Raw genomic sequence first — 25,733 nt, forward strand, 5'->3', positions numbered from 1 at the left:
TCCACCTCTAAAATGTAACCCTGGGGCGCGTCGTCGGGAACCTGCTGGAAGGGGAGACCGTCGATTTCCGCGCGGTCTAGCCAGCGAAAATCGGCGCATGGAAGGTATTGTCGCATAGTGGAGGCGTACCGGCCGTTCACTTCGAGGTCTAAAATTTCAGAAACCGCCGTGTTCGGATCAAAACATGCGGTTCCTGACACATTAGCCCTCGTGTTACGAATAGTACAATGAACGATTCCTCCTCGCAGACCCGCTTCGATGAAGAGATACGCATCCACGTCGTCGAGCAGCTCCAGCGCGGCTTTTGCTTCACGATAAACGCTCACACGCGTCACAACAGTGCGGTTTATAACGACGCCCGAACGTATACCCAAATCTCAATGTTTACCCAACGAAGGATAACCGATAAAAAGAAAAAGCGAATGGTCCCCAAGCTCGGAGCTGACCGCGCGATACAAGTACGTACCTAACAGGAAAATGTCTAGACATGTTTGGACGTGTATCATGAGCTCGAAATGTGATTTTTTTATATGCAAATTAAATACGTTGTGTTGACAATCCGCTCGTTCGCTTTTGTTTTTCAGTCTCGTGTTTTTTTGTTGTTTTTTTTTCGTATATAGTGACGCAGGTGTTGATTGACGGCGAGTTGTCATTTCGCAATCCGCTTGGTATAAATGTCGAGGGTTCATACACTTGTCTCCGTTCACTGCTTTCACTCCGCGGAAGAAAAGGTAATGCAAGGAAAAGCTTTGCAGCTTTTTCTCGATTATTTCCAGACCTGTCATCTCACCTGGAGCCATCGGCGCCGCCCTCTCCGCGGTCAATCCAAAAATGGACGGGTTCCTGAACAAGCTGTCTTCACTGCGAGCGTCGTCATCCTCTGTCTTTTTAAGCATGAGCACCACTCCGTGTAATGTTAAGATACCCGTGCTGGATGTGAGGTGAATGGACACCCGTTACGGACCATCAGCTTGTGTTACTCTCCAACTTGAGAGCGACGTCGTAAAAGTATTTTTACCGAATCTATTCGCCGAGCTCAACGAGGAAGACATCCAGAAGGTGAAGACAGTGACCGGACTATTAATGAAAAAAACCATCGGTGACTAGCGGTCACCCGTTGTTACCTTCTCATGCTCTGACTAAAAACTTGTGAGTCACGCAGAACAAGAAAAAAAATGGTAACCTGCCACTTGCGCGATGCGCGAGAGCGGCAGCAATACTAAAGCGCCGAGTCATTACAAGTTCACCTGGCCCAGATTCACAATATCCCGCCGCAAGATTGCCTTCCCTTCATCAACTCGCTGTGCTCCTTTCGAAACTTTACCGCGCGTTATGATATGCATTTGCACGAGCGCGACAACGAGTCTCATTTTGTATCCACGCATTTTCGGCTTCAGTCCGACGCAATGGCCAATGTTTTTAGGCATTATAAAATGCCATTGCATTTTTTCATCACAATAAACGTGGAAATGACTCGTCTCAATGGCGACGACGAATTCGAATTTAGCGTGCACTACTTTCATTGCTTAGTCCACACGGTCTGGGCCGAAGGTAGCATTCGCGATGCTCTACAGACTGCATGCGCCGAGATCTCTGCTCGCCTCTAACAGTATCAAGAACGAGGACCCGAGCTTGCCGTCATCGCCATTCAGACCTGCACCATCACCGTTGGACGTTTCATTCCGCCCACGGTAGGTTGTGCAAGCTTCGTGTTGCCCGGTGAACTCCCAAGCGCAAAGTGCCTAGTGAATGTGACCGAGCAACTCACTGACTCGGAAAGAAACATGCGCTTTATGTTTTCTGTGCTCGCCGGTCTCCATCCCGTACCCTATAAACGATCGAGAGCTTCTTGCTACCGAGAGCATATGACCAAATATTGGTTCCCCACCGCGTATCGAGTGACGTTTCCGCAAGACGTACAGGCTTTCGAGAGGAAAAACTCCGTGCCCGTGAACGTGTACGGTTACGGTCGAGAACAAAGGTTCGTCTACCCGCTCAAAGTCAGCGATAGCGAGCGGGAGAAGCACGTGGATTTGCTCCTAATAGACTATCACTTTGTTCTAATCACCAACTTTGCCGGACTTTTCGCGAACAGGCACACTCGCCGCTTTCGCTGTAAAAGGTGTATGATAGGCTTTCGCTTTCGAACTGCGCTGGGGAGTCATTTATCGCTGTGTAAAGAAAAGAAGGCAGTCCGAACAGTGTGTCCTGCAAAGGGGGACGCGCTGTTTTTCCGGAGCCCACACACGACGGAACCTTTCCCCTAGTTTCGCGTCTACGATTTCGAGGCCATTCTGGAAGCGGAACACATGGGTCAGGCTTACGAGAAGCACGTCCCCAGTTCATTTTGCTTACTCGTAATCCGATCCACGGTCTCGGGCATCGTCGAGCAGTTTTTGTACCGGGGCGAGGACTGCGTGGAAAAGTTCATTTCCATCCTTAATCAATTGTCAAAGCTCATTGGCGAATGGATTCGAAGCGAGGAAGTCCCAATGGTGAGCGTGAACGAAGAGGCTCACGCGTCGGCCTCTCACTGCGCGATTTGTGGCGAATCGTTCGGAAGTCGAAAGAGAAAAGTCAGAGATCACGACTACTTCAGCGGATCGTACAGGCAGTCGTTGTGTCAGAGATGCAATTTAAATTTGAGAGTAAACAAGAAAGTTATTCCAGTGCTCGCGCACAACCATTTGTATGACCTGGCCTTTATCCTACCGAAACACGACTTATTCGAGTCTAAAGATATTAAGGTGCTCGCCACTAGCTGCCAGCAATTTAATCGACTCGACGTGGGTAACCTGCGGTTTCTCGACAGTCTGGCATTTCTCCCCGCCAGCTTGGACGCGCTGGTTCAGGACCTCCGTTCCAAGTGACTACAAAACCTGTGCTGTCTAAAGCAGGCTTTTCCGCAGCACGTTGAGCTTCTGGTGCGGAAAGGAGTATTTCCCTGCGACTACGTGACCAGTTTCGAGGCTTACCGGGAGCCCGAGCTACCGCCGTGCGAGCCGCTTTACAAGAAGCTTAACAACAGCCAAATTTCAGAGGAGGACTATCGTCACGCCAAAAGCGTCTTTGAAACATCAAATTTCAAAAGTCTAGGAGAATACAGTCACCGCTACCTGCATCTCGGCTGCCTACTTCTCGCCGAAGTGTTCCAAAATTTCGAGAAATGAACTTTAGACACGTACGAGCTCGATCCGTTACACTACGTTTCCCTCCCCGCGCTCAGTCTCGCCTGCGCACTTGAACAAACTGAAGTAAAACTGGAGCTGCTCGACGACGTGGACGCGTATCTCTTCATCGAAGCGGGTCTGCGAGGAGGAATTGTTCAATGTGCTATTCGTAACACGAGGGCTGATGTGTCAGGAACCGCATGTTTCAATCAGAACACGGTGGTTTCTCAAATTTTAGACGTCGACGTGAACGGCCTGTACGCCTCCACTATGCGACAACACCTTCCATGCGCCGATTTTCGCTGGTTAGACCGTGCGGAAATCGACGCTCTCCACTTACAGCCCGAGGGTTACATTTTAGACGTGGACCTTGACTACCCCCGGGAACTACACGATTCGCACGCGGACTTTCCCCTGGCTCCCGAGGAACGAGGAGTCCCGTTCGAATGGCTCTCACCCTGTCAAAAAGCGCTCGTCGAAAAATTTCACCTACCCCAGCGAGAGTCTAAGCGAAAGTTGCTTCTCACCTTTTACCCGAAACGCAATTACATCATTCACTACCGAAATCTCAAGCTGTATCTGGAAATGGGCTTAAAACTAAAGGTCATTCATCGCGTATTGAAGTTTTCGCAGAGTCGGAGTACATTCCTTAAAGATTTCATCAACTTTAACCACAACCTCCGAAAACAGGCGACAAATGCCTTTCAAAAGAACCTATCTAAGCTCATTATGAATTAAATTTATGGCAAGACTATAGAAAACCCACGTCAGTACAATAACGTTGTCATTAGCGTGAGCGAGGACGAAGTGCCGAAAACCCTGCAGAAACCTAACCTCAGACAGTTTGCGGCAATTAGCCCGACCGTGGTGATCTTTCAGTTTTCCCAGAGAACCCTACACTTGAACAAACCCGAGTACGCGGGCTTCTTTATCCTAGAGATGTCCAAACTGGTCATGTACGAATTTTTCTACAAGCAGGTCAGGCGCGTTTTCCCCGACGCTCGCGCAGCGTACAGCGACACGGACTCGTTCATCCTCCAAATCACCGACCCGAATGTCGACTCGAAGCTCGCGACCCTTGCCGAAACTCACCTGGATACTTCTGGGTACCCAGTCCATCACCCTTTGTTCTCTCCCGCAAACAAAATGAAACTAGGAGTGTTCAAAAGCGAGCTCCCAAAAGATCACATTCTTGGATTTGTTTGTTTAAAACCGGAACTCTATTTGATGGAACTAGCCTCTAGAGAGCACTACGTGAGGGCGAAAGGGGTGAAAAGATGCGAGTTCCGTAAGCTAACCTACGAGCTGTACGTTCAAACTCTCGAGCAACAAACTCTGTACAAGATCACGCAGCGGATTATCGCTCGTAAGTTGTGCGAGAACATGACTGTTGTCGTGGAGAAGATACGATTCAACCCGTTTGACAACAAGCGCTTCATCGACTCTGACGGCGTTTCAACTCTTCCTTTTGGTCATTGGAGCTTTTTGTGAAGCACTTTTTTTTTCATTTCAAGCTGACGTATGTGTGTGTGTGTGTGCGTGTGTGTGTGTACAGAGGGTATTGTAAAGAGCCTTTTATATGTAGCGCGAGGTTTTTTTGTTTTTGTTTTTCACCAAGTGGTTTGATATTTGCATAAAGAGCTGTCGCGCGCCATCTGTTTTTCCATGTTTTGAAAATATCTTAGATACATGCATATTGAATAAAAAAGAGAAAAGACCCATCCTCGCTTTGCGTCCATTTTGTGTGGCTTTATTTCGAGATCAGGTTACAGAGCGGAGCAGCAGGAGAGCTTTAAAGCGGGAGAAGGAAATCGCTTGCGCGCGAGTATGGAAATCTGTCGGTCGTTCCGTTGGTAGTCGCTCGCCGAGAAAGCTTGAATGCACTCGCGGAGCGGTACACCGCAACACAGGCGCGCACCCACGTATAGACAGTAAAATCCGGGAAACCAAACGCCCTCGCGTTTACCGCAAAACGCTATCCTTGAGAGTGCGAGACGTTTATGAAGCTGACCTAATGGAAATTCAAAATGTTACCAAATACAACGATGGAAAACGATATATTTTGTTTGTGATTGATACGTTCTCATGATATCTCACCGTAATCCTTATAGCTCCAAAGACGGGCGAGGAAGTTGTCAGGACGTTGAAAATTGTCTTTCGCAATATGGGGAAAAGCAATCGTTTATGTACGGATCGTGGTCGTAAATTTTACGGAAGATTGGTCCTCTCGTTTCTGGAGAAAAACGACATTAAATTGTATTCCGTGTATTCGAAGCAGAAGGCTTTGATAGTGGAACGCGTACAGCGCGGCTTAATTAGTCAGGTGTACAAGTACTTTTAGTATGCACGAACCAAACGATTAGTTGAAATCCTTTCGGAAATCATCAAATCTCATCATTTTAGCCACCACAGGAAACTGAACGCTAGGCCGGTCGATGTTAACCCACAGAACCAGACCGAATTTTTTTTTCACTTGTTCCCCAATCCCCGTCGCGTGAAAATACCTAAATTTCGCGTGGGTGAGCATGTGCGCATCTCCAAAGATCGTCACGTTCTCTTGAAGAAGTACAAGCAGTCGTTTACGGACGAGGTGCTTATCGTGGATCGAATTCGATTAGGTGTGCCCAATACCTACCACTTAGTCGATATGGTGAGAAAAGAGCCCGTTCTCGGCTTTCTTTACGGGGCAGAACTGCAGCGCGTTTCCCTGGCCGAAAACAAGACCTAAAATAACATTCCGCGCTCTCGAGACATATCAAAACATGTCTAGACTTGTTCCTGCATGATGGAATTGTAGATAGGCTTCGTCACAAGACCTGGAGCAATGACTCGTTCAAACTCCGTGGAGGGTTGTTTGTTTTTTTCACCCAGATTAGGAAAGCCATTCCCGAGGTGACGAGTCCGCGCGCACCGTTTGAATCGCGCGCGCGAAATCACGTGATAGGAAGACGAGTAACGTTAGCGTCCAGCGATGCATTACGTCACACGATCATCGTCACATGACCTACGACACTGACGCATCCTGTTTTTTAGCCGCATTACAAACGCCAAGTGGTAGGAAAACACGTCATCTGAATTGCACACACACACACACGGACAACTATGACGAGTTAAGCAGTCAGGGAAGCAATGTGCTCGTTCCTCAGGGTGTAGGGTGTCGAGCTGCTGTGCCCGAGGTAGAGAGGTCGATTCCCTGCCGGCCGCGGAGCCTTTTTTAGCGATTGAAATGCATTTACCGCGCAGCGATAAAAATAATGTCATGTGACCATATATGACCGCAGCGCAGCGCCCTCTTTCGAATGCAGCACAAACCCTGTGCGACATCACGTGAGCGCCCTCCGTCGGACACAGCTCGAACCCTCTGACATCACACCTGAGTCGCCCTGAGCGCCGCATGGATGGATGGATGGATGAATGCGGCTGAGCCCTTTGGATCGGGCGGTAGACCTAGCCATTTTGTTTTACCATTTAAGCTTAGAATATTAATTGTGGAATCTATATTCACACCGCAGTGCAAAGCAAGTGAGGCTATGAAACCCCCTTGCCATCAGTGAATAAGAAAATACCTAGTTTTCTTTCGATTTATGCAACCATTCACTTAATCTTTGCTTGGTAATCTCTACAGTCTTAAAATCCACTCTCCCTTCGCTGTCTCTAAAACCCAATGACTTTATTAAATCTATGTTGTCTTTGGTAGGCATAGGGGGAAGCCCTATGCTCAGCCCTCTCGTCCTCCTCTCCACAAGCAGTGCACACTGTATCCATTTGCTGGTACTTCACTCTGTATGTTCTGGTTCGCGGAACACCCGTCCTCGTTGCAATTCAAGTCCTATAGCACCCTCTTTCGGACGAAGCTCGGACCCTGTGACATCACTTGGTTGTTATCAGATGATGACGACTGCTGTCAACACCTGGTCAACCACGCGTGTGGTTTGAGGTACGTGACCTCACACCTGTACCGCATACCTCGGGGGCGGTACCCGGGCGAGTTCCGATTGGTCACTGCCCGACACCCTGTGTCCGGGGCCTCCTATGTCGGTGACCACCGTGGGCGTGGCCATCGATGCCCACGGCCTGACATTGGTCACTGGGATGGGAGAGTGGGAAGGGGCGCCGCTCTGCTGCGCTGTGATTGGTCGGTGCCGAATTGGTACGGTCCGTAAATAACCATAGTAGTAGATACTACGGTTTTTTACGGACTGTAACCTCCAGGTATGATTTTGCAATCATAACTTTCTTTTAATATGTGTCCTTATTTCTCAATCAAACAGTAAACTGATCCGATTTAAATGTCAAATAGATAGCGCATATTTGCAATAAAATAGGCAAAGCAGTTCCTTTTTTAAATGCAGCTGCTTGATGTGCGTGTATAATGTGTGCGTGTGTAAAATTTTGAGAAACCACGACTTCGGTAAGAATGGGCTTACGGCATTCTCGGTTGAAAATAAGCTTATAGTATTGCAGGATGCCGACCGACGCCGTCGTGCCCGGCGACGGAGAGAGCGCTTATCGCCATGCAATGAACACTGCTAAAAAAGAACGTTGTGGAGTCTCGAAAGTAGAGTGTGGACGGGATGCGTTATCTCTTCCGTTTTTTTCTTTTTGCTGTTTAATCCTTAAGCCTTCCATATTGTTTAATAAGAAATATTAAACATAGAATAAGCAGAAGTATATTTGCAGATTTCCACGGGGATTTTGTACAAAATCAAAACGCTTCAGCATTTTTTAATCTTGATAAGAACCTGCACACAAAAATTCATAAATACTGGGTATTTCAGGGAGCTGCTAAGCTGTTTAAATCGACCGCAAATTTTGGTTTCTTAACCTAGCGCGCAATGAATTTGTGCAGCGTTGCCCACATATGGTGCTTTTTTTTTGTGCAAAATTTGCAAAGAGCGAACTTACCTGAGCAAAAAGTAAAGAAAGGAAAATGCTTAGCTTTTATGGAAACGCAGCGAAGCTACCAGACGCACGGGAGACAAGTGATGGCGCAAACGTTCGCGACGCCATCTGCCGCCAACGGACGAGCATACGGCGCTTAGAGCTGGCGTCTTTAGCAGACGATCTTTTCGAGCCAAAAGCGGCGCGAGCTTTTTTCATATCAGTTGACAATGCGTTATTTTATCATCCTTACTAATAAAACACATTGAATGGACACATAATCGATTAAAATGGTTTGTCGAGTTATTTTAACTGTTTTGGTCGTGGTACTTATGTCGTCTGCTTTGCAGTTCCTTGTCCGTGACTGTTTTTCTTTCTGCGACTGTCGCCGCCTGCGGAACTTGCGCCGCTTTTAAGTCGAAAAGATCGTCTGCTAAAGAAGCCAGCTCTCGGCGGCGTATGTTCGTCCGTTGGCGGCAGTTGGCGTCGCGACCGCTTGCGCCATCTCTTGTCTTCCGTGCGAAACAGCGCCGTATTGTTTGAAGAACGGTAGCTTCGCTACGTTTCCATAGACGCTAAGCCTTTTCCTTTCTTAACTTTTCGCTCAAACAAATTTGCTTTTTGCAAATGAAAAAAAAAAATATGCACCGCCTGTGGGCAACGTTGCACAAAGTCGTAGCGCGATAGGTTAAAAAACCGAATTTTGTGGTCGATTTAAAGAACTTGGCTGCTCCTTGAAACACCCAGTATATGTAATATTATATTTGCCTTTTGTCAAGTTTATGTGCGATTAGAACTTTATGCCGACCATTAGACTAACAGATCGTCAGACCAAAAGGCTTTAAGACGTCCGTAATTAGCATAAACCTTTAAACCATCAAACTATCGCGGCATCAAACCATAACATCTTCAAACCATCCCACTATCCAAACGTCGAACAATCAGGAAATCACTCGGTTAGACCATACATGTCCCCAAATACGACCGTTTTTCAGCCTGATGTTGCAAGAGGACATTCATGGTGATCCTTTTTGATAAGAAGGTTATGTCCTGCTTCCAGAGCAGGAGATAAATCAGAGGAGGCTGCTAGGATGACCGCCTTCCTGCTAGTAAAATGCGGGACACGCGGGGCAGGGACCGGGGGGGGGGGGGGGGGGTTTATTAACACGCACACTAAAACCAAGGCTCTGTAATAACATGTATTATCCTGTGCTGTTTATACACCTGCTTACTGTATTGCAGCAATTAAGATCAAATAATTTTCACTTCCAGTGATATATTTTTATGCCAAATATTATACAATCTGTCGAAGCTGAAAACAAAAATTGAGGCTTTCAGAACTCGACGCATCAAATTCAAATAAGAAAGAAAAAATCTTTTTCGGGTTATTGTTTGCTGTCAACGCTTACTTTTATCAGCATGGTCCTACTAAAATTTTTAACAATATGTTGTTTTTCGACCCCTGTGCGTCTTCACAAACGAAAAATCCTTTCAGCGATTTGAAAATTATTACAATACTATATATTTAAACTATTGGCAAGGAATCGTTCTTACAATATTTTTCCATCAAGTGGAAAGGAACATTGGCGCATGCGTGTCGGTCCTCCTGCAATAACGACAGTCGTTTCCCCCAATGCTTGGATAGAAAATTGTGTACCAGTTCGATTCACAGAATTAGCAGCAACCTCCGCACTTCCCCATGCCCCGTTGTTCAGAAGCACCATGAGTTGCAGAGTGAACTTTACGACAGCGTAGATTTGGATATTTCTCGCAGGGCGCGGGACGCAAGCCCTGAATGCAGGAAAGTCCCCCGAGTCGCGAGACAGGTGGTCACCCTAGGCTAATAGTGAGCCCATATTCTCTTCGTAGGTTTACTCCTTGGGCAAATTCATCAGGTCCCCGGGAGCGCAAAGCTGTTGAAACCTGACGTGGACTAGGGTGCCAGCATTAAAATAAGCACCGTGTGGCAGTTGGTCTTCTAAACCATTATCAGCGAGTTTTAGAGCATAGTCTAGGCAAGAATCTAGCGGGACACCGCCATGTGCGTCGCGACAATGATCGTCAGTGCACCAAAAAGCGGATGATCTGCGAAAGACGCCTCAAATAATATGAAAAGCAACAAGAATGGCACTAAAGTGGATTTCACGTGCACATCGCGTGCTAAATTTTTGAAATAGCTCATGTATCATGTAACGCGCTGGGTAACCATATGCGGTGCTGCGTTACCGCGAATACACATAGAGCAACGATGCGGTCCGTTTCCTTATTTCAATATCGGGTGTTCTCGCCGAATAGTTGTCACTTGTTAGATTGAAAGGAGAATATTATATTGATGCTGCCAATTAATATATTTGCTATTCAGCATTAAAACAGTAAATAAAGACGCTATCGCTTCCATCAACGACCACGCAAAAAAGAACCCGTGTGTAAAGTCGCGCATGGTCGGAAACGACGGTCAGTGGTTGTGGACTGATGCTTTCTGCAAACTTTCTCCGCGCTACAAAGATGGAAGCCATAAGGCATCCTTATCGTTGCTGTGCATGCGCTGCAGCAGCACCGCGTGTTAAAATTCCGCTTTCCCGGCAGTGTGACGCACCTGGTTTGGAGCATCATGCTCCAAACCCGCATACTTATGCAAGCGTTTGGAGCATGCGCAGTGAGTGGTCTGTTATTTTCTTGCATACGGAAAGCGCTTGCGATTGTTCCCGAACGCTCGAATGAAACTCACTATTTTGAAGTCATTTTAGTCTCCCCGGTTGGAACTCGCCTTTCCCATCACTAACGACGTAAAACCTTTATATTGCTTCTGCTATTAAATATGTTTTTAAATCCAGTGTTGTTTATACCCGGGTTGGGCAGTGTTGCAATACAAATGTATCGCGATAGTATTTCAAAAATGCATTTCGTATCTGTATTTCCGTATCGCAATAAATTGTTTTCACCAGTATCGGTATTCCTGTATCGAAATGCATTTAGAGATGCTTGGGAATTGTTACTACGCTGACCAGTCGGAGCACATTGTGCCGCAGGTCTCTAGGTAGCGATTTCATGAGTCATTGTTTTAGCCCGCATTTAATGCCCGCTGCTATCCGTCTCTCTTTTCTTATTGTACATAGTACACCCAGCCGGCAAAGCTACGTCACAGTCCGCTGCAGCACGACCCTGGCGGTGGTTGACTTGGAGTAGTAGAATGCCTCACGAAGTGAAGTTCAACACATATCCGAATGCGTCTGCACCCATAATATCGCACGGCTCAAGTATACGTCATCAGTCGACATGAACGTGACTCGCTGCTCTGGTGATCTGATACCTAGGAAGGAGGCCAGACGTGGCCTCGCTGTGCCGACCCAGAGTTCGTACGCCGGCGACTTGACTCGAGTGCGCGCTGTTTCTGGAACAGCTCGCACCTGTTCCGGCAACCTCAGTTGGCAATCCACGAGGGTCTCCGTTTGGATGACGCTAGCCGAAACTTGAGGACTGCCACCCATGCGTCATAGCGTCGGTGGGTCGGTGGGAAGGACCGTCACAACAGCAATGTCACTGTATCCTTTTTTTTTAATCGTAACAGAATATAAGACAGGTGTTCCAAAATACTTCAGGTGGGCCACTATTCTCGAAAATTCCAAGTGAAACTGCCTGCACAATCTCCAACGAGGTAACCTACAACTAAATTGCGTATTGTCATTTCATAGAGCAGCGTGGGTAAAGTTTCATGTTCAATGCCACAACTACTGATACAAGAATACCAGTTCATTCCACCGTGGCATTATGTGATCACTGTTGACAGGGGCGCCCTTATTGGACAGGAGCGTGGTGACGTTTTGAGGGGATTTAGGGTGACATGGAATTTATTTAGAGGTCGAAGTCTTTTCGCCTTACTTGTCAGACAGGCAGGCTGTCAGGGAAGGGACCGCGGTCCATCCTTCATGAAACGTTTTTTGTGGCCATTAAAGACTCCTCTTCGTCAGGAACCACTACCTTGAAGGCGAAGTGCCAAGCCCACGGGAAAGTAATTTCGGGATCAAAACATTCACTTGAAACTTCAAGCTTCAGTTGGCCTCTTAAACAAGTTTTAACAGAAACGTATTGCAGTATCAGTATTTCAGTATCTGTATTTCTGCCCTCCCTAAAATGTATTCCTGTATTTGTATCTCTGAAGACTTTTTGCCTCCTTTTAAAATGTATTCCCGATAAGTATCGCGATACATTATCACAAATCAGTGTTGTGCCCGTTACCGAAAAAAAGTAACCAAATAGCGTTACTCGTTAGTTTGGTAAATAGTAACGCGTTATCGAGCTACGTTACTATTTTACAAATGTAACGATATACCGTTACCGTTACTTTTTAAAAATAGGGAATTTTCGTAGATCGTTTTCGCCGTCCCGCAAGGCCCTCCGCACTCCGCTACGATAGCGGGAACTCCACAGTCAAGGCTATCGGCGCGCAGGCGCAGTAGCAACTTCTTCGTTGCGGAACGTTTAGCGGAGGGGGCAACGCGGTCTACGAAAACTCCCTAATAACGGACGTTACTTTTACGTTACTTTTACGTTACTTTCTGTTCGAGTACAGATGTTTGGCAGAGATGTATGATAAGCCTCCTTAACAAGCTTGGATAAAGATAAAAATTTACAGAGTGGTTTCATAGTGTTTTGATGCGCGAAGCAGCTTAATTTTCGGCATGCAGATTAGGCATTGAAACTTTAAATTACCTGACTCTGTCTCCTTTAGTTGATACATTTGATTCAGACCTGCTGGCCATGGCGACGGACTTTCGTTATTCATGAGTCAATCGGCTTTTATAAACTACAGCATGCGAGCGAGGACTGCTGGAACACAACCAGCCAACCAACACCCCTCATCTGTACGCCGGTTTTAGTAACATTCAGGTTCATAGTATTACCAGAGACTGATTTACTTCACTATCTGGAACAGCACACCGGTTACCAGCACACTGGCTATAATCACTTGCTGCCTCTTACCAGCAATAGCTCTTACTGTGAAAAAAAAAAAAGGTTTCGTGTTTGTAAGATTTCTTTCCAGGTTTAAAACTTTATTTTTTAATTTTTTATCGTGACCTTAGGGAATTAAAGACAAATCAAGCGAAAGATTCTTCTGTGTACAAAAGTGGGTCAGGAACTTTCAGGCAGCGAGGGGGAGAGCGAGGGTAAAAATATTCCACAAAAGGTTTTTTTTTTTTTTTTTTAATCTAGAGAAATGAGGAAATCGCTTCGCCACTAGTTGTTCACTGTTGTAAACGGATGTCTCTCCACGGCTCCCCCCCCCCCCCCCCCCGCTGTCCACTTCTGCTGCACAAAGCAGGGGGGGGGGGTGAGAGGAGGGAGGAGGGAGGGGAGGAGGCTGTAACGCAGTCGTTCGATCAAGCCCTGTCGGTGGTAACACTATGAAAAAAAAAAAAAAAAAGAGGAGCGGAATTAGCTGGTAGCCGAAGGTTTTTCTTCGCCTTCGAGAAGTGAGTTTTTCTTTTTTTTACTTTACTGTGACGGATGCTGGTTCCGTGCAGCGATAAGCTGGTGCAGGATTTTGAGACAAGCTCGTGCAGGATTTCACCAGTTTTGGTCAAAAGTAACGAGTAACGAAATTTGACAGCCGATACCGTAATAGAGTAACGAAAATACTTTACTCTTTAGTCATTCAGAATACTAACGACTACGTTACTGCGTTAGCGAAAAATGTAACGCGTTACCAGTACCGTCGTTACTTGTAACGCGTTACGTCCAACACTTTACAAATATATTTGAGTATCTGTATTTTAGCTTGTATTTTCATGTATCCCAGTATTGGTATTTCTAAACACATTTTGGAGTATTTTTGCCCAACCCTGGAACTTTATACTTGATTTTTAAGTTATTAGACACATCTTTTAATGCAAGACGTGTAAGCTGTCGTTTGATATATGAGCAACTCACAGGGGCACTCAGACTAACTCGACGGTATTACGCGATGGTGTTGACCATAGTGTTACGCGTTGCAATGCCGACAAGCCTTTCAGGGACATCCAGAGATTTTCTAAATAAGGGGTCACGTGCGATTTGCTCTATGTACAATTGCCATTTCCGCAGTGCCGTTTTAACGCCACAGCGTTTAAGAGCTCGCGTCGCAGACAATCGGCATGGGCGTTGGCGTCGGTGGGACAGGAAAGTCCGGGCATACACCTGGCGAGGTAATAAATCACACACATGTGACGACACGTGTGACGTCTACTAAACTTGGCGAGAAAATATTTTCTAAATTTCGCGGAAACATTTTAGCTAAATTTGTCGTAAAACGTCGCTACATTTAGCGGGGCGACTGGGTCTTGACGTCAAAGTAACATGTGACGTTGCACGTAACGTCACGCGTGTATTGTCAAGCCACATGACCTTGCGCTGAAATGTCAAACAACCCACAACGACCACATGTGACGTCGCGTGATACGTGACGCTACGAGTAGACCTCGCGCACACGCCTGCACACCTTGGGAACGAGCGCGGGTTTGTATGAGAACGCTTTGCGAACGGGGTCCGATAACGCTATCGCTTTTTACACTTATAGGCGAAGCTTTAGAGTACCCCAAGTGCTTAACTTCGATTTATACAGTCAACTACCTTGGGTATGTGCCTAGTGTGATTGCAAGGTTTAAGACACCACCATCCATCCACCCCGATGGAATTTTTTACTACAATTTGAAACTAATCACGCAATCGCCACTTTATCGCGCATATTAATTAATATCCGAGACATTCAAAAATACTTTGACTATTTTCTTGCATTAATCTTCCCATTTTGCTCTTGTTTTGTTTGCTTTTCTGCTGACCGAGGTTAACGTTTTTCAGACTGTTTTACTGAGTACAAAATATTAACCTATCATGTAGTTCTTATACCCGTCAAACGGGAAGAGAAATAAGTGTCGCTGTGTTTTTAATATATATATATATATATAGGAAAGTAAGCGTACCTCGAAGCTTTTCGTGGAGTTTTATTACATATAGGTCGACGGTCTGCCTCAGGCCGAAACGTCGACCTATATGTAATAGAATTCCACGAAAACCTTCGAGGTACGTTGACTTTATTATGCACTTTTCGTCGTCCTACGCACAGTACTTCTCTCTCTTCATATATATATATGGGTGATTTCATCTCAACTCAGGCACGGATTTAGGGTCGAATTTTTAATTTTGACGAAAAAAATATATGTTTTGGGGCAATTCCTATAATAAAAGAAGACGCAAACGGTTATTTCGTCGGATTTTTTGTTTTCAAGTTATGGACCGTTGAAGCGGTCAAGGTGGAAATTGATGTTTTTCCAGCCTATCGGAGGTGCCATATTTCACCCCATCCCTTTTCCCTACTTTTTACGCTATATCAATATAACTTTTGGGGAACACTCTAGACATAGGCTTTTTCATGCTAATTAAGCGTCCAGGTCATAACATTCTTAATGATTTTTTTTTTTTATTTGTCAAACCGCCTCTCTGTGACGATATTTGACGAAGTTCAGCAAGCTGTGCTGTGTGACCTAATCAACATATTTTTATGATCTTTATACCACCGTAAAGCGCCAATTATGCTCTTTCTTTTGAGTATAATTTCAATATTTTGCCACAAGTATATATTGCGCTACATGTGCCTGAAGAACGAATATTTCGAAAAACTAGCAAGTTTGGAGTCGATTTTCTAAAAAAACCCACTTTTTATTTTTTTCATTTTTTATTCACAGTTAGTTAATATAGTAGTCTATCAGGAACTACCAACAGAAATTGTAATATATTGTTTGTATGGCCGCTATTAAGACTCGAATGTCGTGCTATGAGCGTTTTGAACGGGACTTCGCACAGGCGCTCTGCTGAGCAGAATTTTGGCCTATATAAAGTTTTCTATTTATCATTAGCAGTTACCTAATATCCAACCATAAACATTAAAAAAAATGTGAATAGTGCTCTTAAAAAAAAGTTAGTTAGAAGTCCGTATTCACAAGTGCGAGCGCATCTTTTTCTCCCAATACGGGGGAATGCAGATCGTTAGAGAAGTCCTCTGAGGCCTTTTGCTTTCGGCACCAAAAATTTTACAGATGCCACCCTAGTCAGGCGGCGTGTATAGAATACTTTATCTTGAACATCACGCGGCTACCGCCTCTATCTTCGTCGGGGTCCTGGAGCCTCTAAGGATTATGCCTTTGGATGTGACCGACACGGAAACCCTGATTGTCGGGAGAACAGGCGTTTCGAGTATAGAGTTTACGTCGCAAGCCCCCCTCTGTCTCTCCAAGCTCCCCTCCTCGTCCTTCTAACACAACCGTGCCACTAATCCGCGGGCACTAAAAGAGACGCCGCTGCTGCGTGGCACTCAGATTACGCGCGAGGCGGAGAGCGAATGTTTAAGTATGGATGGACGGGAAGATTGGGGACCCAAAGGAAGCCGAATCTTCGCACGTTGTCTAACTGATAATAGCCTTCTCGGTCCCTTTCTGGCTCTTGAATTCCTAAGCCACGGCGGAAAGCTGGTACTCATTCTAACTCCGTGCTGTCTGAGCTGGATGAACTTAAAACTGCTCCTGCTTTCAGAAAGCCAGAAGTGTTTGTTACTGCCATGGCTAATACATTATTCAGTTCAGACCGGAAAGTGTGCGCCGACTATTCAAGGAGACACAAGAGAAGAGTGTTTTACGGACGCCATTTTCGTCAAGTCTCGGAGCTAAACCTAAGTTTTCTTAAGCAAGTTCTAACGGCTGAGGACGCCCAGCGCGTAAGCCCTGGAGATGTTCTGTGTAATAACTGCTACACAATGTTCTTGGGTGAGATTGAAGAACATAAGCAAGGACAGGAAATGTTGTCATCAAGCTCATCGTCATCATCCCTGAAACCAGCGGACAGATCATTCGTTGACGAGGAAGCCCTGGTCCAAGGAGTGTCTGAAGCAATTGATGCTGCCGAAGTAAGTGTGACACCACTTAAACTCCCTTCTAGCGTGACTCCACGAAGTCGAACCGGCTATGTTAAGCGAAAAAAATCCGAGATAACCGCGGACTTCAAAAAGAAAATTGGTCGTAAACTAAGTGACGTGTACGGAGAACCTACGGGCACAGACAAAGAAGATCCATGCTCCTCGTGCTCCGACTGGGTCAGCAATTTACGAGCAGCCTACCTGAAGAGCGCGTCGCAGCTAGAACGCTACCGCCTCTTAACTGTCTTTCCATCTAACCTCAAAAAGAAAGATATCCTGAAAGCAATTCCTGAAGTGACGAAGCATGCTTTGGACCAATCAAGAAAGCTAAAAAAAAAATGGGGGTCTGGGCGTCACCTGACCCATACCAAGGACATGCTCTCAACGAAAACGATGTCGCTCTTGCGTTGACTTACTACACATCAGATGCAAAAGACTGCTCAAGACAAAGCCCGAACAAGAAGGATGTCGTAAGGCTTTTTATTGATGGTCAGGAAGTCTTCGTCACGAAGCGATTTATGACGAGATCTATTAGGGAAACCTACAAAGAATTCAAGGCGGCCAATCCCGAGTCAAAAATGGGCCTTACAAAATTTTATTCTCTTCGGCCCAAGTGGGTTAAGAAACAGCCTGTACATGAAGAGTGTGTGTGTGTATGCTGCGCCAACTTCATACTCTGTCTGACATCTCTGTCAAATGCGGCGGGGAAGACCATGACCTTTGAAGACATCCAGAAAATGTTTCTTTGTGAAAATCCTTCCCAAAATTGCTTCTTGCTGAGGTGTGAAGCCTGTTCGAACCGGAAGGACATATCCCTCGAGATGCTAGGGATGAGCGCTGAAGATGAACTGGAGTTGGCACTGTGGGAATCTGGTGGCGAGTTGGTGAAAAAACATTTGGAGGCCACTGCTTTTCTCAACGAACTCAACAAGTGGACGAAGAAATACATACCCCACTATTATATTCGGCGCGCACAACAGAGAGCAATATGGCTTGAAAAAGCAAATGTGAAGCCACGTGTCGTAGTCCTCCACTTTCATTTCGCCGAAAACTGGAGTATTGTGCTCCAACGTGCAGTGCAGGGATACCACTGGAAAACCAAGATGGTGACAATCTTCACCTGCGTTGCGACGACCACGAAGGGAACACTAAGTTTCGGCGTCGTGAGTGACGATACCTGTCATGATTCTGCACACGCGCTCTTTGCGCTCACAATGATTGAAGACAGGCTCGAGGAACTCGTGCCCGTTTTTTTGGAGCTGATCTATGTTTCGGACGGCGCTCCAAGCCATTTCAAAAATCGGCACCAATTACACGAATTTCAGAAGAAGTTTGTCGTCAGCAGGTGGATACACTCGGCGTCAGGGCACGGCAAAAGCGCGTGCGATGGAGTGGGTGGTGTGCTGAAGCATCATGCGTCACTGCATAACTTGAAAACAACTGAGCTGAGCTCCATAACTAACGCGCGTACGTTCGTTGAAGCTCTCGGCCAGAAAATCAAGGGGATAACGCTTCTCTTCATCGACCAAGAGGAGCTGTCCCGTTATCGGGAGCTTAAAAGGAAGGAGTGGGAGAAGGTAACCCCATTGAAAGGCATCCAATCTTCTCATGTGTGGAGCAAAGCAATGGGGGAAGGGGGAGGTGATATGGTTCTAGAAAGAGTTTGCAAAACCCCATAATAGACAGAGCTAAATGGTGGGACCGTGAAAAGGCCGGACCGTTTCAACAGTGCCTTCATCCTTGTCCCCCTGTGAGTGCGCGCTGTGTGATCAGACGACGCGCCATAGACTTTGACACTGAACTGACTGCAATTTGGACAAAGCGAAAACTGGCTCAGAATCGCATCAATCTATTGTCTCGAAATGTGCTACGTCGAAAGATGACTATCCCTATCCCAGGTGTTTATCACTGTTTTTGTGTGAGCAGCGCCATGTATAGTATTGAAAAGGTACTGCGTCGTTTATCCGTAAACCAGACGGAATTTGGCGGTGTTCAATTCGTTTTAAAGTTTATATTTGTATTAACTTTGAGTGTATTTTATGTTAATTAGGAGTATATGAGACATTTGGTCAACACATTTTGATATATTTTATGCAATGAACATGTTTAGGCTACAACATTAAATATTACTTCCCTTCTCTGGTTACGTGTCGCATCTTGAGTTTAAAATTCCGAACTTTATATGTAATTGTCATATTTTCTTATGTCAAACAGATATGCAGTGCATATACATATGTGCGATTTAGTATCTGACGCTTAGGAAGTACGGTCTATTTTGTGCACATACGGGCTCTTTCGTAAAATAACGAGCATTTCGTGGCGTGTAAGGACGAGCATTTCGTGGCGTGTAAGTCTTCAAATGCGTTAGTCATGTGTTTAGGTTTCATTTCTATTTGCAGTGATTCATGCCAGGTTACTTAGACTTTTCCCTCGTGACTTAAGTTTGTCCGTGAGTTTAGATGTTACGTACTTCTCCGTCAATACATAAGGCGAAGCTTACACACCTTTCAAATCACCCCAGTGCCAAGTAAATAAATGTTGTAAGGATAAATATTGTTACTTCACTTGCTTTTACGCTCAGATATTGTGGTAAGTACTAACATTAAATAGAAAACTTTACATTGGCCAAAATTCTGCTCAGCAAAGCGCGTGTGCGAAGTCCCGTTCAAAACGCTCATAGCACGAGATTCGAGTCTTAATAGCGGCCATACAAACAATATATTACAATTTCTGTTGGTAGTTCCTGATAAACTACTATATTAACTAACTGTGAATAAAAAATGAAAAAAATAAAAAGTGGGGTGTTTTAGAAAATCGACTCCAAACTTGCTAGTTTTTCGAAATATTCGTTTTTCAGGCACATGTAGCGCAATATATACTTGCGGAAAAATATTGAAATTATACTCAAAAGAAAGAGCATAATTGGCGTTTTACGGTGATATAAAGATCATAAAAATATGTTGATTAGGTCACACAGCACAGCTTGCTGAACTTCGTCAAATATCGTCACAGAGAGGCGGTTTGACAAATAAAAACAAAATCATTAAGAATGTTATGACCTGGACGCTTAATTAGCATGAAAAAGCCTATGTCTAGAGTGTTCCCCAAAAGTTATATTGATGTAGCGTAAAAAGTAGGGAAAAGGGATGGGGTGAAATATGGCACCTCCGATAGGCTGGAAAAACATCAATTTCCACCTTGACCGCTTCAACGGTCCATAACTCGAGAACAAAAAATCCGACGAAATAACCGTTTGCGTCTTCTTTTATTATAGGAATTGCCCCAAAACATATATTTTTTTCGTCAAAATTAAAAATTCGACCCTAAATCCGTGCCTGAGTTGAGATGAAATCACCCATATGTACTGTCAGAGGAGTTAATAGTCTTCTTTTTCCAAAAGTCGAAGTTAGTTGCGGTGCACTTAAGCACTCATTTCCTATCACTGGTACGTTTTTCAGTCTATCGTCCCCCGTGCCTCATGATGCAATGCACGGTTATTTCTGGTCAAAATTTACTTAGCTTTGTGCACTCTTTCATGTGAAGATCATATATGTGAAAATGGCAATATTAATATTGACGAACTTCGTTCCATAGTGACCATAGTCGCAGACTATACTGATGTTTTGTCTAAATGGGGCTTAGATCCAACAATTCAAGAGGCGACACAGGAGGAATACAGACCTGGTCAGCCGGCGGTATCTAGCACTGATCGAATATACGTTCCAGCTCAGAAGACAGTAATCTATTTTGCCATCATTGAAACTCAACCTGCTGGTCTATATTTTTTTTTTGTTTATTAATACAGATATCTAACCGTTGACTTATCTTGGCACGGAGAGGGAGTTGGTAATAGTCGATTCCCAACACTTTGATAAACGTGTGGAGCAAGATGATTGGAATGCCTTTTTTAACATCTCTAGCTGGCGGATATCATCAATTTGTAGCTCAGTTTAACCTTTTAAAATAAAAGCAGCTACACGTACTGTAAAAATTAAACAAGTTAACATAGACCACAAATGAATGTCTTTAGAAATATTGGCACCGAAAAACAAAAAAGACCTTTTACGGACACAGTATGTACTACGCTGCACTATGTTACGTTTGCAATGTAAGCAATACATTTTTGATGTAAATGCCACGATTCGTCAGGCAAAAGGCATGAAATTTCAAATTAAATATAAGGACGCTCGTTTTTGCGATAAAAAAATGGTCACTCAACAACAATATTTACACGAAAGTGCAAAAAAATATTGATAGCTACCTTCTTTTGCAATTCTTTGTGATGAACAGAGTAGTGGATGTGATTTTAACAATTTTGTTTCTCGACTATCATGCACTGCAGGACAACACGAATGTTCATGTACCTTAAATATAGTGTATTATACTCGGCTTATCTTCTTCATTTCTCTGAAATAAAGCTTACGTTCAATACTTTTTACCTTTAGACCCAAATCTCCAGGTATGGACGGTATTGTCATGAACAGATACCTTGGAGTGATCAGGGTTATTTTTTTCCTCTTAATTTTTAATCACGTTATATCTAACGGTATCCTTTCATTAGCAATAAAAACAAGTTTGCTGTGTGAAATGTTCAAACGTGGCGTGTGAAAGAATGTAGAAAATTATCGAGCTATTTCAAATCGGCTTTGTGTTTCTGAAATACTGGAAAAAAACATTTGTGGATAACTATGAGTAGCTTTTTCGATAAACACAGTTTTCTATCTTTTCACCAGTGTTGATTGACAAAAGACCGAGGTAACCCAAGTGCTCCTCGAAGACATATCTCACATTATCTATTTATCATCTTAACAGAATCAAGTTGCCTGAGCGTTGTTCCATGATGTCGGCAAGGCATTTGATAATGTAAGCCATCACATTTTGTTGACAAGGCTTTCAAATTTAGGCTTTCGGATATTGTTTATACTTCTACAGGAAAACTTCCTACATGATATGCGTCAATGCGTTTCCTTTGAAAATTGTCAGAGTGAATTATTTTCAATCAATGCTGGTGTCCTCCAAGGATGTCTTACGTTCACTGTGATAGAATTGTTATGCTAATGACCAGTTCCATGCTGTTCGAACTTGCCTATTTAAGCATGCTGATTATACCGTTGTTTTATTAAGATCGTTTGATTATTGCGATGATATAATTCACCAAAATTATTAAAAACGCAAAAATAGACGAGGGGCAGACACTGACATTTGTTTCAACTACCAACGACACATTTATGTGATGCCGATCACACTACGAAAACTACTTAGGTCAGAGAGGAATTAAAGAAAGACACAAATAATCGAAAATATACTAGGAAAAGATAAAGATAGCTGAGCTTAAGTTCCTGAAAAGAAAGAAAAAATTGAACGCGCCTTTTTCTATTGTAACTCTGGTGCTAGGAATTCCAGGTTTGTTGCCGATAACAAAAACAAAGCTGCTGAAACATTGTCTCTGACATTTTTTATTTTAAATGCTTTAATTACTTCACGCCTACACTTGTCCTTGTGTAAGCCAAGCACTGTAGTGTTTTTATAGCTTTGAGTGCAATCACAGCAGGTGCGGGCCTGCACAACAACTGGGATGTAAGTGTCAGATGTCGCCTTTTTGTCTTCTAGAAAGTGTTCCCTAAGGCGAAACTTCATGCAGCATCCGGTCTGGGAGATGTATTGGCTGCCACAACTGAGCGGAATAGAATGAGTTGACTTTTCTTGGCATTTAACATATTTGTTGAAGTGCTTGATGATACATTCTTGTCGACAACTTTCGTTCTTCACCCTTTTTCACATTTGTTCTAAATTCAACCTACAAGTGAAGACCACATTCGTGTCGAATCAAGCAGCGAGACTCTCCAGGCGGTGAAAGGTGCTATGATCATATAAAATGCTGGCCGGGCGTGTGTGCACATGTCCTTTTTTGTTACATAAAAGAAAGTAGGGGACTGTGATGAGACGCTGGAGGAGGTCTTCTGGGTGCCCGGCTTGAAGCCGTTGGTTATGCTGACGTTGGACACGTGCTGATGAGAAGTGGAGACATGATTTTGGACGAGAAGACGCAGAGTTCGAACGAGTCCATGCTTTAACGAGTTAGAGTGGTTGCTGCAGAAAAAAAGAACCGTTTTTTTTTATCGTTGCTGGAAACTCGAGCAGGTGCCTTGAGGTTGAAGATGAAGACTTAAATTCAGGTACTGTTGTCTCTCAACTGCTGGCTCTTCGCTTGTAAGCTTCAGACCTGACAAACAGGAATTGAAAGCTTCACAAATGGCCCGTAAATAGATGGAGGTCGGATGAATAGCACGATAACCATTTGGCGTATCAATACGCACGGCTTTCTGAAGCGAAAACATCCAGTCGGAACTTTACTGATCGGTATACAAACATCAGGAAAAACTTCACTTAGTACAGGTGCCAGGCAGAAGCCTATACAAACAACATACTTTTGCCTTCATATTATGCCGTTGTAGTGAACGAGCGTGAACTGCAGGTCCCTCAGCTCTTTTGGAACTTACCGAGATCTGGTTCATGGATTGCATCAGACACCAAAATGAAGATAATTTCCGGGGTCAAGACTGTAGTAAATTTATTTTATATCAAACGAAAACGTTGGGTGTGGCTCAGTGGTTGACTGTAGGGAGGTGACGTGGGAGATAAGTTCAGAGAGATAAGTCTAACCCCTCAGCCACACACCATGTTTCCGTTAGATATGGAAAAACTTTACTAGAGTCTTGGTCCCCGAATATTCTTGAATTCTGTGTCTGATGTAGTCCATAAACACTGTATTTGTAAGTACCAAAACGCCTCAGGAATCTTCGTAAAAAATTTCCCAAATATCTTTTGCCTGGTACCTTCAGTCAACTCTTTTTTAACACAACGGCAAACTATTAAGGCAAAATAAAGGCGTTTGTACAGGCTCCGGTCTAGCCCCGGTGCTCAGTAATGTTTTTTACACGTAAACCGATTCCTAAATTCTGTCGGGGATATTTTTGCTCCCAAAATCCCTTTGTATTGATACGTAGAGGATTATCTTGCCATTCATCCGAGAATCCATCTGTTCTCAGGCGATTTATGAAGCATTCTATACCTGTTCATCGAATATAAAGTTTACAAGCGAAGAGGCAACTTTTGAGGGACTGCAGTATCTGGATTTAAGACATGATCTTCAACCTCAAGGCACCTGCTGGAGTTTGCAGCAACAATCCGAAAAACCGGTAGTGCCTTTCTGTAGCCACTCCTCTAAGTCGGTAAAGCTTGGAATTACTCTAAAACTGTTTGCAATCTTCTCGTTCAAAATTCTGTCCCCACCTCTCACCATAAAGTGTCCAACGTCTGGATGACGGACTGCTCGAAGCCGGGTACCCAGCCAACCTCCTCTGTACTACCCTTTGGCGTCTCATCACAGCCCCAACTGTCCTTTATGTTAAACCAAGGACACATACACACACGCCCTGACTACGTTCCATATATCCGTACGTGCTTAACACAGCGCACCGACCTGCTAGGTTCGAAAGGAAAGTGCTCTTGACATGTAGGGTGAAGTTGAAACAAAAGTGCAAGAGGGTGATAACGAAACTCGTACAAACATGTTAAAAGCCACCAAAAGCCAATTTATTCTATCACGCTGAGTCGTGGCAGCGAATACATCGGCCAGACGGGACGATGTCTGAACATTCTCCTTAAGGAACACTTTCGAGAAGTCATCAAGCCGTCATCTGACTCTTAATATCTAGAGGTTGTGCACGCCCGCACGAACCTACCATGATTGCACCTTTAGCTATGAAAACACTAAAGTGCTTGGCTTACTCAAGGATAAGTATTGTAGAAAAATAAATAAAGCATTTAAGATAAAGAATGCCACAGACATTGTTTCGGAGCCGTCGTTGTCGTTATCGGCAACAGAGCTGGAGTTTTCTTCTTCCTGATCAGGGAGTTAAACTCAGGCCGGGTTGGGCAGAATCGCGATACCAATGGCAATGCATCTCTATAGTATTTTTGAAATAAATGTTTTATTTATATTTTTGTATATCGCAATACAAATTTTCAGCACAAATTTGTATTTCGATATCAGAACACATTTTCCGGGTATTTCTTGTATCGCGATACAATCACGGACCAATTCATATCGTTACAATTTTCAGGGTGTCAAAAAGTCGCCGCAATATATCAAGCGAATGTGTGTGCTTAAAAGTGTTGGAATGTTTCGTAAATGATATATTGATGCTTTGCTGTCAAAGAGACCATGGTTGGTTTTGAGCTTGTTGACCCCGAGATTCGTGAGCCCCTTCCGTATTGTTCAAAGATAAAATATTATTTCTGCGCTGAATCAGTTGGTCGACTATTGCGTAGGTTCAAAACGTTCTGGGCACTGAGGGCCAGAGCTTCACAAGAGTGCCCCATTTACCTTGATGGGGTTGAAAATTCTTTTTTTGGGTCAGCGGATAAAAGAGCAGCAGTGTATTAAAGGCGACTTTCTGAAATGACTTTGGAAAAAGCGCCGGGATTTCGAGAATGCTAACCTGTTGGCGTCAATTGTCTGGAAACAAGCCATATTAAGAGAGCTTCAAGTGATTTGGATTCAAATATGTGCAAGATGTCTAATGGATAATTGCGCTCTATTCTGGACGGGAAGTCTAACCTAGTGAACACCCGCTTGGTTCCTCAGCTTTAAAAGCAAAAATGCAAATCCTATGCCAAAAACGATATCGGCCTCGCGCCGAGGCATTCACTAGCTCGTTAGAGGCCTAACGTTCTGT

General features: G+C 44.3%; 1 protein-coding gene across 1 annotated transcript; it reads left to right on the plus strand.

The window, feature by feature from the left end:
• Positions 1-1,865: 1,865 nt before the first annotated feature.
• Positions 1,866-4,661, plus strand: LOC121837740. Its single transcript, XM_042293534.1, has 5 exons — positions 1,866-2,000; positions 2,268-2,786; positions 2,910-3,090; positions 3,178-3,773; positions 3,921-4,661. Exons 1-5 carry the CDS (start codon positions 1,866-1,868, stop codon positions 4,659-4,661), a joined length of 2,172 nt encoding a protein of 723 aa, XP_042149468.1.
• The last annotated feature ends 21,072 nt before the right edge of the window (positions 4,662-25,733 follow it).

Source organism: Ixodes scapularis, unplaced genomic scaffold (assembly GCF_016920785.2).
Source record: "Ixodes scapularis isolate PalLabHiFi unplaced genomic scaffold, ASM1692078v2 PGA_scaffold4__175_contigs__length_147842914, whole genome shotgun sequence".
Classification (NCBI taxonomy): Eukaryota; Metazoa; Arthropoda; class Arachnida; order Ixodida; family Ixodidae; genus Ixodes; species Ixodes scapularis.

Coding starts and splice junctions, on each gene's coding strand:
- LOC121837740 (XM_042293534.1), top strand. CDS start 1,866: ATGACCAAATATTGGTTCCCCACCGCGTATCGAGTGACGTTTCCGCAA. Junction 2,001..2,267: donor GGTTCGTCTACCCGCTCAAA/GTCAGCGATAGC, acceptor CCTTTCCCCTAG/TTTCGCGTCTACGATTTCGA. Junction 3,091..3,177: donor TGAAACATCAAATTTCAAAA/GTCTAGGAGAAT, acceptor AATGAACTTTAG/ACACGTACGAGCTCGATCCG.